The following is an 18,286-nucleotide window of genomic DNA, read 5'->3' as shown; positions in this document are numbered from 1 at the left end:
AAACGACTCGTACTACAGTGAAAAATGTCATTTTCACTGTCTGGTCTGGTTTTAGCTTCTATGATAAAATGTTTTGTAAAATTCATATTACATTATTGAAAAATAACCAGACTTAGTGTAATATGTCCCTGGAAAGGTATTGAGCTGATTTTTTTTAATATGATATAAGAAGATGGATTAAATGGGTTTAAGAAGGACAAAAAAGGTTTGGATCATAATACAATTTTGGTGTTAAAAGCTGAAAATGAAACTAGGGACTAACTAGTTAAATTAAGGGCTAAAGGTTGCTTATTAACGCTCTATAACACTTATATAAGGGGAAATAATGTGACTTGATTTCATTGGAACTTTGATATTTGCTTGTTGTGATCTACGTTCGGTTCAAGGTGAGTTTCTCACTACATTACATTGATGTTTATGTTCTTTGCATAAGATCGTGTGTGATATTAGATTGTATGGGAATGGTAGGTTGGGTAGTGTATATGTGACATCTCCAAATTTACAAACATTTTAAAACTTTTTGTTTATGCTTTATTTAAAGGAGAGTTTATTTATAATTGCAGAATTTGATCCCGTAAAAGTATTTCCGAAGAAATGTTTTTTTTCATTAATTTATAAAATCTTGGGATGTCATAAATGATACAAAACATAAGCATAAACATGCCTTACAATATCTTAGACTAACAGTCTACTTCTCCTTGAATCTCTCATCATGCATGCAACTTTATACTGTTACCTGTGATACAAAGAAGTTGAGTGGGTCAGGATGGGAAACCTGGTGACTACATAGGGTTTTCAGTCCACAATAATATAGTTAATATGTTTAATTATCAAACAATTAACCCGGTTACCCACCCCCATTTTCTTATTTATTCTTCCATAAGGATCTATCCTATGGGTTATCTTTGTCATCATTGTTGACAATATTGTTATAGGGATTTCTCCACAGTACATGTCAATAGGTTTTCTTCCTGTATTTATTCCTAAGGGTCTGTCCTAAGGATGATCTTAATCATCACTATTGATAGTACTGTTACAGGGATTTCTCCGTAGTACGTGTTAGTAGGGTAGAGTACATCAATGGGCACAAAGTCCATACCTGCCTGTGTGTAACAATTGGGAATTTCCCGTCACTAATTGTCACTAAAAATTAGCATCAACCGACGATAACGATAAAACTTTTCATATTGAAAGAAAATATGATCAATTAAATGATGATAATAGGATAAAAAATGAGTGACCAAAAAGTTATCACTTTTTATGATGGTTAGTGTGGAATGTATACAACAAAGTGATCCCAAAGATATAAGCATTTCAAAAATTTGACTCCAATTGGAGGAATTATGATTTTATTAAGATAAAAACCAACCGCGTTAATAACGCTATTAACGTCAAAATAACATAAAGAGATCGGTTGAGTTTCGACTAACGTGACAAAAAGGAAAATCGTAGTAATCCGTAACATAAGGAATTTGAAAGGAAAAATGTCAAAAATGGAGTTTATATGAAAGAGATAAGATTTTTAGAAAAATATAAAATAGGGGTTAAAAACGAAAGACAAAATTTGGCAACGCGACCTTAAGGAAAAGTTGTAGTAATAGTAAAGAGCAACGCAAATATATAAAGAGGGTAAGAAACAAGATTCGTATAAGGAAGATAAGAATTATTATAAAAGATTTAGGGGTGCACGCCAAGTGCGCGTCATGCCCGTTGCGCACACCTGACACCCAAATTCGTCGAAGATTAGGGAGACGTGGACCATCAGAAGTGTAACACGTGGCAAGCTCTGGATGGAGCCACGAAGTGAGTGCACACCACGCATGAAGTACGCCGCGACCACAACCCCTATAAATAGAGGTGCTCACTTTATGATTTTCTCGTCCCAAACACTCTTCCAAACACTGTCTCTATATCTCTCAAGTTGTTTCGGAGACCCTTTCGATGGCGCGAAATTCCAGATGCAATGGCTCAGATGCTTCAGAAAACGCTACTAGAGTGAGTACACGACCCCTATTTCACTGTTTTAGATGTTTTACTGGGGGGGGGATATATGTTTATAAAATGATTTCATCAAAATATATTTATAATTATAAATATCAAATCATTTTATAAAGGTTAAAGCCTTAGGATAATATAGCTATAGATACTATGCCCAGTTGTACGCTATTATAATATTCCTAAGAGATACGATGCCCAATAGTCTAGGAAGAGATAATACCTAGATGTTATAATGGCCAAATCCCTAGGATAACGTAATACCTAGAAGTTATGCTGGTCAAATTTAGGGATATGCACCGTACTTAGTTGTTACTCTGCCCAAATATCTTGTTTTCAAATAAGCATAATTAGGGTATATATATATATATATATATATATATATATATATATATATATGAGATCAAAAGTTATGATTATCAAATATAAGATAAAAAGATTTATATTGTGATAGTTATAGGAAATCCCTAGGAAGGATTAAAAGATAAAAGATAAATATCTAAGGTCAATGCGTTAGTGAGCTGTTAATTCATCCAAAGGCCTTGATTAAATTCTACATTCCACAAATACATATAATTTCTAATCTTGCGAGAACTAAAAGATATGTATAGATCTATATGGGGTCTGACAACCTCACCTGCGATTGCTAGCTACAATCTCGACAGGATAACTTTCTTATTATTCACTATCCGACATTTTATGAAGTGTCGTGGCGGGGCAAAATTATTAGTCAAACAACGTCGATTATGGAGGCTCATGATAATACATAAGATCACCTTAGAGATCCGACTACCATTAAAGACGCCTTAGAATGGTAGATAAAATACGTTAGGATTAGATAAATATCCTGAAAGATAGTAAGATAGGATCGTTAGATATCCTAGAAGTTGATAAGATAGGATCATTAGATATTCTACAAAGATAGTAAATTAGGATTAATAAATATATCATAAAAAGATAATAAGATAGGATCGTTAGATATCCTAAAAGATAGTAAGCTAGGGTTGATAAAATATTTTAGGAAATGTTTTTCTGAAAGAAAAACGATTCTTAAATTAATACAACCAAATAAAATTCGAAAACTATAAAAACCTGTGCACTCACCAACATTATGTTGACGTTTTCAAAAATCGCATATGTTCCTAGGATGGAGTAGAGATCCAGTCAAGAAAGGATTATCGGCATGAAGACTTCTAGATTTTCGTTAGATAGGTAATTATGATTGACGCTCTATAATTTGGAAAATATTTATACCGTCACCACTCGGAATTTACCGCCATCGGCCGGGGAGGGTGTGACATTGTGTTCCATGGGACGGTCATGAATAGTTCGGTGGTTGTCACATGTACTCTGCTAAGTGACTACATCGTTGGTACACTGTTACCATTCCTATATTGTTGGCACACTAGTACCATTTATGAAGTCTTGATATCCAATCTTTGCCTACATCTTTCATTATACTATGACATCTATAACTACCCTTCGTTACCCAATGTATTATATTTATAAAATACATATACGATATAAATCATATAATTTATCTTTGTAATATTTCATCAAACACATAACATCTTTTTACATAAGCACATATATAAATTAATTAATTAGATACTTCATATCTATGTGTAAGATGAAAGTAACTATACACTCACTTGACTTAGGTGGGTGATTGGTGATCTGGGCAGAGTTTCGCCTAACACCTTAAATATTCTCTTTGACGTGACCTAAGTATGATTAGTACAAAGTTTTAGTCTAATGATCATGTTGACTAATAATAGTCTAAATCCTCACTAATCCCAATGTATACATCAAGATCTATCAAGTAAGGATCAGCCAGGCTGGCCAGTTTGGAGGCAGGATCATTTCGGCATATAGCTTTTCTGAAATCCAACAACCAAGCCAACGTGCCCATTCTAGACACCTCTATAAAGTAGATCAATCAGTACAATGACTTGGAATTACTGATAAATCTTATTATAGGTTCATAATAAAGACTTTTGACTATAAATATAAGTTACACTGAAAAGACTAGAGTGTAGCTTAACTTACAGAGGTTGATGAAAACCGGGAACTAAATGGGCAGAGTATTGAATCAGAGACTTCTACTCGAAGGTTACACCGAGTCGGGAAATCAGGGTAGTCGCAGGGCTTCGCCTCATTCCAGAAACTCAAAAAAAATAGGCTAAAATTGAAAGCAACTCGAGAGAAAGTGTTTGGAATGGTGTGGAGAGGCAAATGGGAGTTGAATGGTATTTATAGGCGGAATTTCCCTCATGCACGCCGCGCAAGGGTAGGTGTGTGCCGAGCACCATTTTGGGCGCCACTCTTCCACTCTTAGCGTGACACGTGGCGATCAGGGGCTGTAGCGACGTCGCGACTTCTATAATGTCATGCGCGTCGTGCATACGCGCGCACGCAATTTCAGAATTTCAAAATTATGTAACTTCTTCGTACGGACTCCGTTTTTGATGTACCTTATATCCTCGCGTAGCTATCGACAAGATCTACAACTTTCCTTTAGACCCTGTCGGCTAACTTTGATTTATTTTCAAAGTTATATTTTTAACAGGCTTAGACTGTTAAAGTCCATTAAAAATTCATAACTCTCTCATATAAATTATGTTCTCGACTGTATTTATATTGACAGAATCATATGGACGAGATCTTCAACTCTCGTTTAGATTGCTCTTCCTAAAAATCGACCGATTTGAATTTCAGTTTCTGTGCTAACACAACTATGCTGAAACTTTGAAAAATCATAACTTTTTAATGCGAAGTCGGATTTCAGCGTTCTTTATGTACGAAATCATTGTCACATATACTATGAATTTGGTTAAAATTATTTATCCTAAATAATTTTCTATTAAAAAGTTATTTTTAACGCTTATTATTTCTAAATTGACTAACCCGAATCTGCAGGCGTTACAATATAATATGTGTATGCTATTTGCATGTTTTGAGTGGATTGTACTTGTCTTGGTAAGTTCTTAGTCTGAATGTGCTAAGGGGAGCAGTTAAGTGCCCCTTATACTAAACTTTAATTGAGAAATGCCTTGTACTGTTTGGTTATCCGAATTGTATGCTTAGATTATAGGTTGATGGCATGTTGGATGTATATGTGTGATAGGTGTAAAGTATATACTACTGATGTGTGATGTTTGTGTTGGAATTCACTAAGCCTACTTACCCTTTCCCTATAAATAACTATTTCAAGATATTTAGGTATCGCAAAAAGGAAAGACAAGGCGTGTCTGTACACATGGATACGACTTGATGATTTACTATGGATGTTGATTTTGATTGACTTTATTCCGGTGCCTTAGACTATTGGTTTTTGGAACTTAACAGAACTTATTGCCATGATTGTTTTCAATTAAAGTTAGCGGTTTTTGGTTAAGAGGTGAAATGAATGATATTATATATTTACTAAAATTAAATTTAAAAGTTTAAATTTATTGTAATTTTTTGGGACGTTACATATTTATTAATATTTAGTTATAGACAATGTAACATCAAAATATTTATAAAAAAGAGTTTAAAGTTGCACCATGTAATAATGTTTAAATCCGAAATCTTTTAAAAAATAAACATCTGCAAATAAACCAATTGATACACATGGTTACTAAAAAAAATAAAAATCTGTAGAGTATTTCTATAATTTTTTTTTTAACAATCATTCTTTTTGTATATTTTTAATATAAAGTAATTACAGTAATTAATAATCAAACTATCCATTTTCATAGGAACAATATTATTTTACCATGGATCTGTGCCAAACGACATGACTCCACTCCCTCTCATTGGTGGAAGGCCTAGTCGATGAACCCAGGCCGAGCCACGTCACGTGGGCACCCCTTCTCGCACGTGCCATGCACGTCCCGACAAAACAAACCACAAATCTGACTGCTTCCATCATCGGGTCAAGTAAGGTCCGATCGTCCACGTGGACTACTACTTAATGACCCATCCATTATCCACGTGGCACACCATATATTGCTCCCTTCTTTATCCATCGAAAAATTACCCTTTCCATCTTCGTTACATTCGTACTTTTCTTCTCTCCAGAGAGAGAAAGTAGAGAGAGAAAATTGGGAAATTGTTGTTGATGAAACGGGAAACATCTAGGGTTTGTGAAATCTGAATCGGATTGCATCAATTGGTTTTGTTTTTTCTTGTATAAAATGGCGACGCCATTGACCGGATTGCAACACCGGGACGTTGGAGGTGGTGGTGTGGCGGTGATGGCGGCTTCCGGTGGAGGGGCGGTGAACCAGATGGATCCGTCCAGTAGTAACCAATCTTCCAACAAACAAAGTTCGCCAATTCATATCTTCTTGTTCTTTCATAAAGCCATACGGTCGGAGCTCGATGCCCTACACCGGTCTGCCATCGCTTTTGCTACTAATTCTCATGTGGAAATTGAGCCCTTGCTTAAGCGCTATCACTTCCTTCGATCAATCTATAAACACCACTGCAATGCCGAAGACGAGGTCTGTATATATGTTGCCTTTAATTCGTTAATCTCGAAAGCATATCGGTTTAAATTACTACTGGATTATGTATCATATACGTGTAATATTCTTTATTTTTATGGTGATAAATGATGACGATGGTATATCTAAGTTCTTGAGTGGGATTCTCTAGCGTTGTATTTGTACGTTTAAAAATTCATGCTATTTTGATGGAATTCATTTCACATTCATAGCTGAAGTCTGCTCATTTTCTCCAACCAGGTTATGCGAAGTTTATTTGCTTCTGTATCAACCTATATTGAGAATTAACTGGTGGTTGATACCCAAAAAAATAAAAAAAAAAGGTTCAAGGTGAGGTATGTCATGAGAACTTAGCAAGAGAACGTTTGAAATGAAGAGGAAAGAGTTACAAAAGTTTACAGTAGGGATATAAGTCCTTGTATATGTGCATTTGTACTAGCTTATATTAAAGCTGTTAGACTCTTTGAGTGTTCTGTTCATCACTGGAAGGCATAGAATTGCACTTTCACATAATAATCCTACTAGTTTTCTTATTAGTGGCTTCATTCTAAAAAGATATGGTGCTATGTTGCATAAGATTTGTAACATGTTTATTTCTTTCATACTTTCAGGTTATTTTTCCAGCTTTAGACATCCGTGTCAAGAACGTGGCTCGGACATATTCTCTTGAACACGAGGGCGAAAGTGTCATCTTTGATCAACTGTTCACATTACTGGATTCAGACATGCAAAATGAAGAAAGCTTTAGAAGAGAATTAGCATCCTGCACAGGTGCCCTTCAAACATCAATCAATCAACACATGTCCAAAGAAGAAGAACAGGTAATAATGTCTAACAAGTTTACCAAAGAATCATGTTATTGTCTCAATATACAAACAAAATAATTGTTAATTCTCATTTTAGGTGTTCCCCTTGCTCGTTGAGAAATTTTCGTTTGAGGAACAAGCTTCGTTAGTTTGGCAATTTTTATGCAGCATTCCTGTAAACATGATGGCAGAGTTTCTTCCATGGCTTTCAGCCTCTGTATCTTCTGATGAACGCCATGAGATGCGTAATTGTTTATGCAAAGTAATCCCAGAAGAAAAGCTACTTCAACAGGTGAGTAAGGGCATTTTTGTCCATCTTCATCTTCTACTCGTTTGCTCGTTTCTATCTGACAAATTACTTCTTATTCTTTAAGATTATATTCACGTGGATGGATGGTGCAAATGGTTTCAAAAAGCGAAAAAGCTCTGAAGAGTGTGAGGAAGGGCATTATTGTCCATGTTCATCTTCCAGACCTAAAAAACGAGAATCTTTCTTGAGGTCAATTGATGATTCCACAGATTCACTACATGATCGCCCTGTAGATGAAATATTACACTGGCACAAAGCTATAAAAAAAGAATTAATTGATATAGCTGAAGCAGCAAGAAGGATACAATTATCTGGAGATTTTTCAGATATATCTGCCTTTAACAAAAGACTCCAATTTATCGCAGAAGTTTGCATATTCCATAGGTATGCTTACGTGGCAATTTGATAAGTTTGCATATTGATAATTTGATACTAATTTTATCCTTTTGAATGCAGTATTGCGGAAGATAAAGTTATATTCCCTGCTGTAGATGCTGAGCTGTCATTCGCCCAAGAACACGCAGAAGAAGAGAGTGAATTTGACAAATTTAGATGTTTGATTGAAAGTATAGAAAACGATGGAGCAAATTCATCTTCATCTGAATTTTGTTCAAAGTTATGCTCACATGCTGATCATATCATGTCAATCATTGAGAAACATTTCAAAAATGAAGAACTTCAGGTGAATGACTGAAATAGTGAATCACTAGTCTTTCTTTTTATGATTTTTATTTACCATAACACCCTTATGTGATTTCGATTTTCAGGTTCTCCCACTTGCACGCAAGCATTTTACTCCTAAAAGACAACGAGAGCTCTTATACCAAAGTTTATGTGTAATGCCTTTGAGAGTAATTGAATGTGTTTTACCATGGTTAGTTGGATCACTTACAGAAGAGGAATCAAAATCATTTCTCCACAATATGCATATGGCAGGTTTGTCTATTTTTCTCAAACCACTGTTTATTTATTTCTTCATTGTGGACTAAGTCTAAGTGTCTAACTCTAACACATGGTTTTTGTTAGCTCCTCCTTCCGATATTGCCCTTGTCACCCTGTTCTCCGGTTGGGCTTGCAAAGGGCGTCCAAGGGAAATATGCTTGTCTTCAGGCACAACAGGTTGTTGTCCTGCAAGGGCATTTTTGGAATCCAGTAATGGTTGTAATCCACCTTGTTGTGCATACAATGATATGACATCTGATGAATCCGGAAGGTCAAACAAACGGTCAAACTCGACCCCACATCAAGAAAACAAAAACCATGGTAGTACTCGAAGTAAACAATCTTGTTGTGTTCCAGGGTTAGGAATGGAAAACAACAATTTGGGAACAAATTCTTCGAAATCTTTACGTTCTTTATCTTTTAACCCTTCCAGTTCTACCCCTTCCTTTAGCTCCAGTGTTTTCAACTGGGAAACGGGTATAAGTTTGATCGACACCGAGGGCAATGGGCGTCCAATTGACACAATTTTCAAATTCCACAAAGCAATTCGCAAAGACTTGGAATTTCTTGATGTAGAATCCGGGAAACTAAACGAAACAAACGAAAGCTTCCTTCATCAATTCAATGGAAGATTCCGTTTGTTATGGGGTTTATACAGAGCTCATAGTAATGCTGAGGACGATATCGTCTTTCCCGCATTAGAATCAAAAGAAACTTTACATAACGTTAGCCACTCATACACTTTAGACCACAAACAAGAAGAAAAGTTGTTTGAAGATATATCAACTTCACTTTTTGAACTCTGTGAGCTTCATGAAAATCTTGATATGTGTGATGATAGTTTTAGGAATTATAATGAGTTGGCTACAAAAGTACAGGGGATGTGTAAATCGATTAGGGTTACATTGGATCAACATATTTTGCGTGAAGAACTTGAGTTATGGCCTTTGTTTGATAGACATTTTTCTGTTGAGGAACAAGATAAGCTTGTGGGGAGAATAATCGGGACTACAGGTGCTGAAGTGTTGCAGTCGATGTTGCCATGGGTGACTTCTGTTTTGACTCAAGAGGAACAGAATAAAATGATGGATACATGGAAACAAGCTACTAAAAATACAATGTTTACAGAGTGGCTTAATGAATGGTGGGAGGGAAGTTCTCCTTCTTCAGAGGAAGCATCACAAACAGATGCAAATATTTCACAAGGTTTCTTTCTCATTGTTATTGATTTTGTTTCTGGAATTTGTTTGTATTTTGATTTTGTTGATGATTTTAGGTGGTGATGTACATGAACATGAAGCATTGGATCCAAATGATTACACGTTTAAGCCAGGGTGGAAAGATATATTTAGGATGAATCAAAATGAGCTTGAGTCAGAGATAAGAAAAGTTTCTAGGGATCCAACTCTTGATCCCAGAAGAAAGGATTATCTCATTCAGAACCTTATGACCAGGTGTGTTTCATCTTATATCTTACTCTTGATTTTTTTTTTGTTATTTTGTTTATTTAGAGCAAATTACAAAAGTGGTCCTTGTGCTTTCTGATTTTTTCCATATATAGTCCAAAATTGAAACCTTTCAGTTTTGATCCATATTTCAAGGTTTTGTATGGATTTTGGTTCTTATTTTAAGGTTTCATATTTATTTTGATCCCTTTTTCAAGGTCCTAGCCTTTTATGGACCGAAGTTTAAAAGAAACTTTGAAATTGGGACCAAAATCACTACAAGACCTTGAATAAGAACCAAAAGCCGAAATTTGTAGGGATTAAAATCGATAGAAACCTTGAAATTAGGACCGAAATTAATACAAAACCAAAAAATCAGAAATTCCCAGGGACCGAAGTTGATACAAAACCTTGAAAAAAGGACCAAAATTGAAAAATGGTTTCAATTTTGGACCAAAGATGCTAAAAATCAGAAAGCACATGGACTAATTTTGTAATCAACTTTAATTACAAAATAACAAAAAAAACAAAGGTAATAAGAAAAGATTCCAAGGACCAAAATGGATAGGACTAAAGCTGAAAAAGGTTTCAACTTTGGACTAAACAAGTTAAAAATCAGAAAGTACAGGGACCATTTATGTAAATTATTACTTTAACTAAAACATAACAAAAAATGTTGAAGGAAATAAGTAAAAGTATAGGGACCAATAGTATCGATACGGAACCTTGAAATGAGGACCAAAAAATCAGAAAGCATAGTGACCAAAATCGATGTGAAAACTTTAAATAAAAACCTAAATAGACAAAAAAAAATAATAATAATAATTTGGAGTAAACACGGTAAAAATCAGAAAGCATGGGGACCATTTCTGTAATTTACTCATTTATTTATCTGCCTAATCCACTTTCTGTAGTCGTTGGATTGCTGCCCAGCAGAAATTACCACAAGGAAGAAAAGGGGAAACGTCAGATAACGAAGGCCTCCATGGATTCTCCCCATCATTTCGCGATACAGAAAAACAAATATTCGGATGCGAGCATTACAAACGAAACTGCAAGCTTCGTGCTGCGTGTTGTCAGAAGCTTTTCACATGCAGATTTTGTCACGATAATGTCAGCGACCACACAATGGACAGGTTTACCCTTACCCTTACCCTTTTGGCCTTTTCCATAACTCAAATCAAATCTTCTTCTCTCTTACCCTTGTGGTAATTCTTCATCATCATCAGGAAAGCTACAACCGAAATGATGTGTATGAACTGCCTCAAAATTCAACCTGTTGGACCAAATTGCTCAACACCATCTTGCAATGGACTTTCAATGGCCAAATATTATTGTAGCTATTGCAAGTTCTTTGATGACGAAAGGTAAGTAATTATTTATCATGGGTTTTCCTTTTTTCTTTTTTGAACTACCAACTTACTTACTCTACTCCTTTTCTCTTTTGGTGTTTTCAGGACAGTGTATCATTGCCCATTTTGCAATTTATGTCGGCTTGGTAAAGGGCTTGGAGTTGATTTCTTTCATTGCATGACATGCAACTACTGCTTGGGAATAAAGCTGGTGGATCATAAGTGTAGGGAGAAAGGCTTGGAAACAAACTGCCCCATTTGTTGTGATTTTTTGTTTACTTCAAGCGCAGCTGTCAGAGCCCTTCCCTGTGGTCATTTTATGCACTCTGCTTGTTTCCAGGTGGGCCCATGACCATCATTAACTCCCTGCATTTTCTTATTACATTTTCTAAATATGGAGTATATTTTTAATATTTTGAATTTTTGTCATGTATAGGCATATGCATGCACGCATTACATCTGTCCAATATGCAGCAAATCCATGGGAGATATGTCGGTAAGTTAGTAGACAGATTTTTTTCTGCTATAAAATAAATAAGATACACAAAATCTTCAGATTTATGATCATTTTTGATGGGTTGCAGGTGTATTTTGGTATGCTGGATGCTTTAATGGCCTCTGAGGAGCTCCCGGAGGAGTATAGAAATCGGTGTCAGGTGAGGATTTTTTTATATTTATTTATTTATATGTGTACCTTTTATTGAATGAATGATTGAGATGAAATTATTACTGTTATAGGACATACTATGCAATGATTGTGATAAAAAGGGGAATGCTCCTTTTCACTGGCTATACCACAAGTGTGGAAGGTGTGGATCATACAACACGCGAGTCATCAAAGTTGATCCAATTGCTCCTAATTGTTTAAACTGAAACTTTCCTTGCTTTGTGTCCGTTTGTGTATATACATTAATTAATACAGTAGAGAGAAATCAAGAGCGAGTGAGACTGTGAGAGAGAGAGAGAGAGAGGATGTAAATTGCAAATATCTTTTTGTTGCCAATTGCAATTGCATTGCATTGGTTTTTCAGCATATGAGCAAATAAGACCTTGGTGGAAGAATCAACACTTGGGATTTTGTATTGTAGGGTGGGTGGGTTATGCTAAAACATCATCATCATTATCTAGTTTTGTAGCCATCCCACTACTGACTACACCATACGAAAGAAGTGATACTGAACATAGATGGATGGGTTGTGAAATGATAGAACAAATACTAGTTGACCACGAAAGCTTTATTGAAATCCTATTTTGAGCACTACTTTTGAAAGTTTATATCCTTTGTCATAAGTAGAATGCAACTTATAATGTCGCACTCTTGTCAATTTCTTAGGGAAGCCACCCCAACCATTTGGGATGATGGAAGTACCACTTACATTTAGACCTGATAAATGTCTCGTATTGGGTCGGGTTGAAACACAATCAACCTAACATTTATAGTCATAACGACACCATCATCACATGACACAATCCAAGGAAGATCAAAACTATGTGTGTTCAGATCCATTTATTCCACCATACACGACTTACTAAGGTTCAAAATTGTGGTCAGAATGGCCACCATATCTCATTGTTATAAAAGAGGCTATGTCAATAATAACCTTAATTTCTTTAATGCTCACAGGACTATGAGAAAGTTTCTAACAGTCCTTACCAATGAATATGCGCATAGCCCTTTGCTGCAAGTTGAATCTTGAAGGTGTGTAACTTAATGTCTATATTGATATTCTTCTTGAAGACCTATTCACATCTGACAACCCTGTTGGAAAAAATGTCCAAAGTCATTAACTAATTGGTAATATTTCTAATAATAACATAATCATTTTGGGTTGCCTCATCACCCAATTAAGCAATAAGGAATTAGGAAAAAAATAAGGTTGGTAATTTATTTTGAATTAATATATTAATTGAAAATTATTTTGGAATTAATTAAATAGTTTTTAAATAATTAAATGGGTTGAATATTAATTAATTCATTAGTAAATAATTAAAATATTTAGAACCCTTCAGATATGGTAGGGGACGAATTCTAGGAGGATAAGGATAAGCCTTATTAGGTTTTTGAGTTGCTTAAGGATTAAACAGTAAGGGCCTATAAATAAGGAGTTAGGGATCATGCCCTAGGTGCTCGTAACTCCTAAATTTCGTTATCCCTCTTTCCTTGCCTCTCATGAGACAAAAATTATAACCCTTCTGGGGTTATTGAAAATTTCGTTCCAAGCCTCTTTTTTCATAAAGTTCATATTTGCTAGTTGGTGTCTTGGGTATGATCTCACTAGAAGGATTCCTAGTTTGGGTCCTAATCATTTAAAGCAAAGTGGCTATTACTAGATTTTAAGCAAGGAGCCAAGAAGATCAAGATCAAAAGGTTAGTATTTTTACAAGTTTTAAAGTAGGTTGCTATGATAGTAAAAACCTAGATCTTTAGGATGCATATACTTTAAAACTATCATAGCAACCTAAAGATCTAGGTTTTTACTATCATATGCATCCTAAAGATCTAGGTTTTTACTATCATAGCAACCTACTTTAAAACTTGTAAAAATACTAACCTTTTGATCTTGATCTTCTTGGCTCCTTGCTTAAAATCTAGTAATAGCCACTTTGCTTTAAATGATTAGGACCCAAACTAGGAATCCTTCTAGTGAGATCATACCCAAGACACCAACTAGCAAATATGAACTTTATGAAAAAAGAGGCTTGGAACGAAATTTTCAATAACCCCAGAAGGGTTATAATTTTTGTCTCATGAGAGGCAAGGAAAGAGGGATAACGAAATTTAGGAGTTACGAGCACCTAGGGCATGATCCCTTTACAAGTTTACAAGTTTTACTTTACAAGTTTACGAGCACCTAGGGCATGATCCACTTTACTTTACAAGTTTTAAAGTAGGTTGCTATGATAGTATTTTTACAAAGTTGCTATGGTTAATTTTATGATTCCGATGCGCTAACTAGTGTGCAGAGAATGCCATAAAACCCATCAGTGATATCAAAGACTAATAGAATTTAGTTATATGTATCGAAAAAATTAAAATTTTCATAAGATGCGGCGTTCCCTGTTGAATTTTTGCTGGATTTTTTGGATTTAGATAAGCTACTAATTTAAAATAATAGTTAAATCTGATTATTTAAATTAAATCGAAATTCAAATTCGAATTTTAAGTATTATTTAATAGAGAGTTAACTTAGAATATCTAAGATAAATTAGAATTGATAAATCCCTAAATTTAAATATTATTTAATTAGATTTAAATTTGAATATTTAATTTAAATTTCTAAACATTATTTAACTAGATAATTAAATTTGAATATTTAAGCCATAAATTTAAAAGTTTTAAATTTATTATATAGTATGTTTGCTATATGTATGACATATTAACAACATGTGCCCTCACATGTTTAATTAAAACATTATCAGTTAACCCATGAGTAGAGTCACCCGCTCTAATGCTATAAGAGAGGTTGAAGGAGGTCTTTCTGATTTTTAATGATGTCGGTTTTTAAAAGCTCGATAGCTTACTACCCTCATCGTCTCTTTGCATTTTGAGAGTGGAGTTAAGTTAAAACTATTAAATAAAGTAATAAAAAAATTCCCGTTATATATAATTAAAAAACGTGAATTGTGTGTTACCTATGAAAAATGCACATTTCCTTATAATCTCTTGATGGAGTGTGTGTGATTAGCTGACACATCAATTTGAGGATTATGGTTGGAAATGATATAAGACTCGCAGATCTCAAGCGTAACTTGAGCCGAGCATCACACGGTTTTTGCATGGTTGATTCACCATTTGTTCTATAATCCACAACATCCTTGACATAGAAATGAAATGAGCACAATCCGAGATTAACATGCCATTGACAGTCAATAAATCTCAAATATCTAGGAGTTTCATGGTGATTGAAACTGGCAAAGAGTAGTGCCCACCTAAATACCTTTGTGGTGTGTTTATGGTATCATTTTACACACCATAAAGCCAAATATGGATCCTAGCCTTGTTAAATAATTCTTTAGGGTAAATTATTAATAAAGATAAATAAAACAAATTATAATGGAAATAATAATTGAACGATGTCCATAATTTTATCCACTAAATCTATTGCTATAAAACATCTGAGACGAATAGCTGATAGGAATCTTGTCTAAATACATAGTTTGGGAATAGTTCTCATAAACGAAAAGAAAGATCATCCCTTAGCTAAAGCTCTTCCTGAGGTTCCTTCAACCATTGCATTCTAAACAATTATCAAATGTATGTTGTATTCCAACATTTTGAAGTAAAATGGAATTTCATTGAGTTAGGAGTTGACTATGGTTAATCAACTAGCTGACATGCACATATAATCAGTTCACTCTGATTTTTATATGAACAACTTGAAATCTCCATGAAGAGATTACATGACATGTTGAGGGCCTTTTGGGACTAACATGAACAATCATAGAATCTCCAATTTCAAATGCTCCTATATTTACTATTATGAATGGAAATATCAAGAAGAAGAAATCAAGTTGCCCATGGGTTAAAAGCGATCAGTGTTAGTACACCTAATCCGACCCCAAACGCCAAGGACAATAGGAAGGCTTATTCTGAGACATGTTTTGATAGGCTATTCGTTTCCAAAACAAGAAAAGGACCAATAAAACATAAATGCCCAATATATCTGAAGGAAAGTAAAAGATTGAAACATGGAGAAGAAAATTTTATCATGGATTACGAGCCCATGCTACTATCCATAGGATCAAAAGACAACTCATTCCCGAATGTTTAGTCTACAATTAGATATATGAATTCATAAAAGCATTTGAATGCTACTTCTAATCCTTTGAGTATTTTACTAAGGATAAACTACTGACAATTGTAAGAATGTGTAGTGACTAAGAGAAGTAATACGACTGAAACATGGAGAAGATAATTGTGTTGGATTAAAGTGTCTAAGGTCCTAACTAAATTTTTATAATGTTGATGAATAAAAGTGAAATGCTTTTTAGGTTACCCTCATAACTAGAAATGACTTAGATTGAACAAAGGAGAGAGATAAATGATTTGTTTTATTATGTGATTAATAAATTAATCAGAAATAGTTAATAATTAATTAAAGATAATCAGAATTGATTGATTATTAATCATAATTAATCTGCAATTAAGTTGGGATTAATTGAAACTAATTAAAAGGTCCAATGGATGAATTGTAATTGTTCAATAGTTAAACAAAAGAGACAATTCTAGAAGAGTCCATGTCATGGACGGTTTTGAGAGCCTCCTTATGGTTTCTAGAAGCCTCCTGCTTGTTGATAAGGAAATGATTTTAATTGAGAGTAAATATATTATTTAATCATTCAAATTTGGATTCATCTGCAAGTTACCTAGACTATAAATAGGCCCCTTGGGCACCAAGATTCTGTGGCTTCTCATACCTAGAAGGTATAAAACGAAAATTCTCTATTCTCTCCCCTTTCTCCTTCAATCTTAGGGTTTCCTGAGTTTTGGGTGTAAACCATTAGACGCAGCCATACTTTTGGAGCTAGTTTTTCAAGGAGACTACAAAGGGTATTTGATTAGCTTGTTTTGAATCAAGTAAGAGGTATGTGGTTCTATTCATGAATTTGCTTCATAGGGTTTATAGTTTTGTTTCATAATTACGTTACTATTAATTGAGAAAAAACATAGATCCATTTGAGTTGCATGTACCCTTATGAATTAAGTGAAATTCTGCATGTATAATGTAATTGTAACCTAAAAACCCTATCAAATTGAATCATGAATACCGAGCCCTTTCTACTATGCATAGGATCAGAAGACAACTATTTCTCCCCAAAATTTTGGTCTATGGTCCTATGATTTAAATTATTTATACAATGTTTCATGATATTGTTCTGACTTATTTAAATGTTTAACATGTTAAAATAAAGTCATGAAATCTATGAAACTAGTATAGTAACAATAGTTCATAGTTGATTCGAATATTTGAATACAATATATTATTGTGAAATCATCTTCTTGGATATGAGAATTGCATTACCAAATATCCAGTTGGATAGGATTTTGGAATTTATTTGACCACGGGTCTTATGATAAATTTAAGTCTTATTCGTCAAGATGGATGACAAAAATACTATACGATAATGCAAATATCTATTTCTATTAGTTTGACTAATAGACTGTTCAAATTAACCACAATAAGTAATAATTCAAATACATCCAAAAGGTTTGGGTGAAATGTATTTATGGAATCATAGTCTTAAACACATAAACAAGAATTGCATTACCAAGTATCCAATTGGATCGGATTTTGGATATCGTATGACCACAAGTCTCATGATAAATGCTAATCCTTTTTATCAAGATAAATGATGAATACATCACTAAGTGATGTGAATATATGTTGGAATTAGTTCACACTAATGGACCTTTCAGGTGTTCAGAGCTCTCATAAAACGAAGTTGAGAATCAATTGGGCAATAAGATGAGATACACAGATCCAATAGAGATAATGAACATCTCAGTCAAAAACTTCATTGATCATCAGAGGAATTGTGAAAGAGTTTTACGAGCCTTCTCCACCCAAAACATTGTCACAAGGAGTGTAGTTGGATATAGAACCAATTGAAACTTATAGAACCATAGAGCCGCATTTAGTACTCCAGGATTATTAGATGAAAGTGTTAGATTAAAAGTTACACCATAAAACTATACACTCTTGTTTATGAAATCACATTCAAACAAAGGTATATCGAGGATTATGCATATTTCACTCCTAAAAATCATATTTTTAATCTAAAATATATTATTGATCTCATCTACGTTGAATTGATCTACCCGCTCATCACCTTATCTATCCCTTCTAAACCTAGCCATCGTCTTCTTCAACCATCCACCAATATCTCTTCGCAAACAACGTTTTTCTCACCGGGAACATCCTCAACATAGCTGAGCATAACC

General features: G+C 34.3%; 1 protein-coding gene across 1 annotated transcript; it reads left to right on the top strand.

Moving 5' to 3' along the window:
- Positions 1 to 6,032: 6,032 nt before the first annotated feature.
- On the top strand, positions 6,033 to 12,409 carry BTS (zinc finger protein-like protein). Its single transcript, XM_079063634.1, has 14 exons — positions 6,033 to 6,485; positions 7,100 to 7,309; positions 7,392 to 7,586; positions 7,669 to 7,988; positions 8,061 to 8,286; positions 8,372 to 8,540; positions 8,631 to 9,752; positions 9,823 to 10,000; positions 10,906 to 11,127; positions 11,221 to 11,358; positions 11,449 to 11,683; positions 11,780 to 11,839; positions 11,928 to 11,999; positions 12,082 to 12,409. The coding sequence occupies exons 1-14, from the start codon at positions 6,177 to 6,179 to the stop codon at positions 12,214 to 12,216; spliced, it is 3,591 nt and encodes a 1,196-aa protein (XP_078919760.1). The 5' UTR covers positions 6,033 to 6,176; the 3' UTR covers positions 12,217 to 12,409.
- The last annotated feature ends 5,877 nt before the right edge of the window (positions 12,410 to 18,286 follow it).

The sequence above is a fragment of the Lactuca virosa genome, chromosome 8 (assembly GCF_052849685.1).
Source record: "Lactuca virosa cultivar CGN04683 chromosome 8, Lactuca_virosa_CGN04683_v6, whole genome shotgun sequence".
Lineage (NCBI taxonomy): Eukaryota > Viridiplantae > Streptophyta > Magnoliopsida > Asterales > Asteraceae > Lactuca > Lactuca virosa.
The sequence above is the reverse complement of the archived record's forward strand: the minus strand, read 5'-3'. Positions and strand labels throughout refer to the sequence as shown.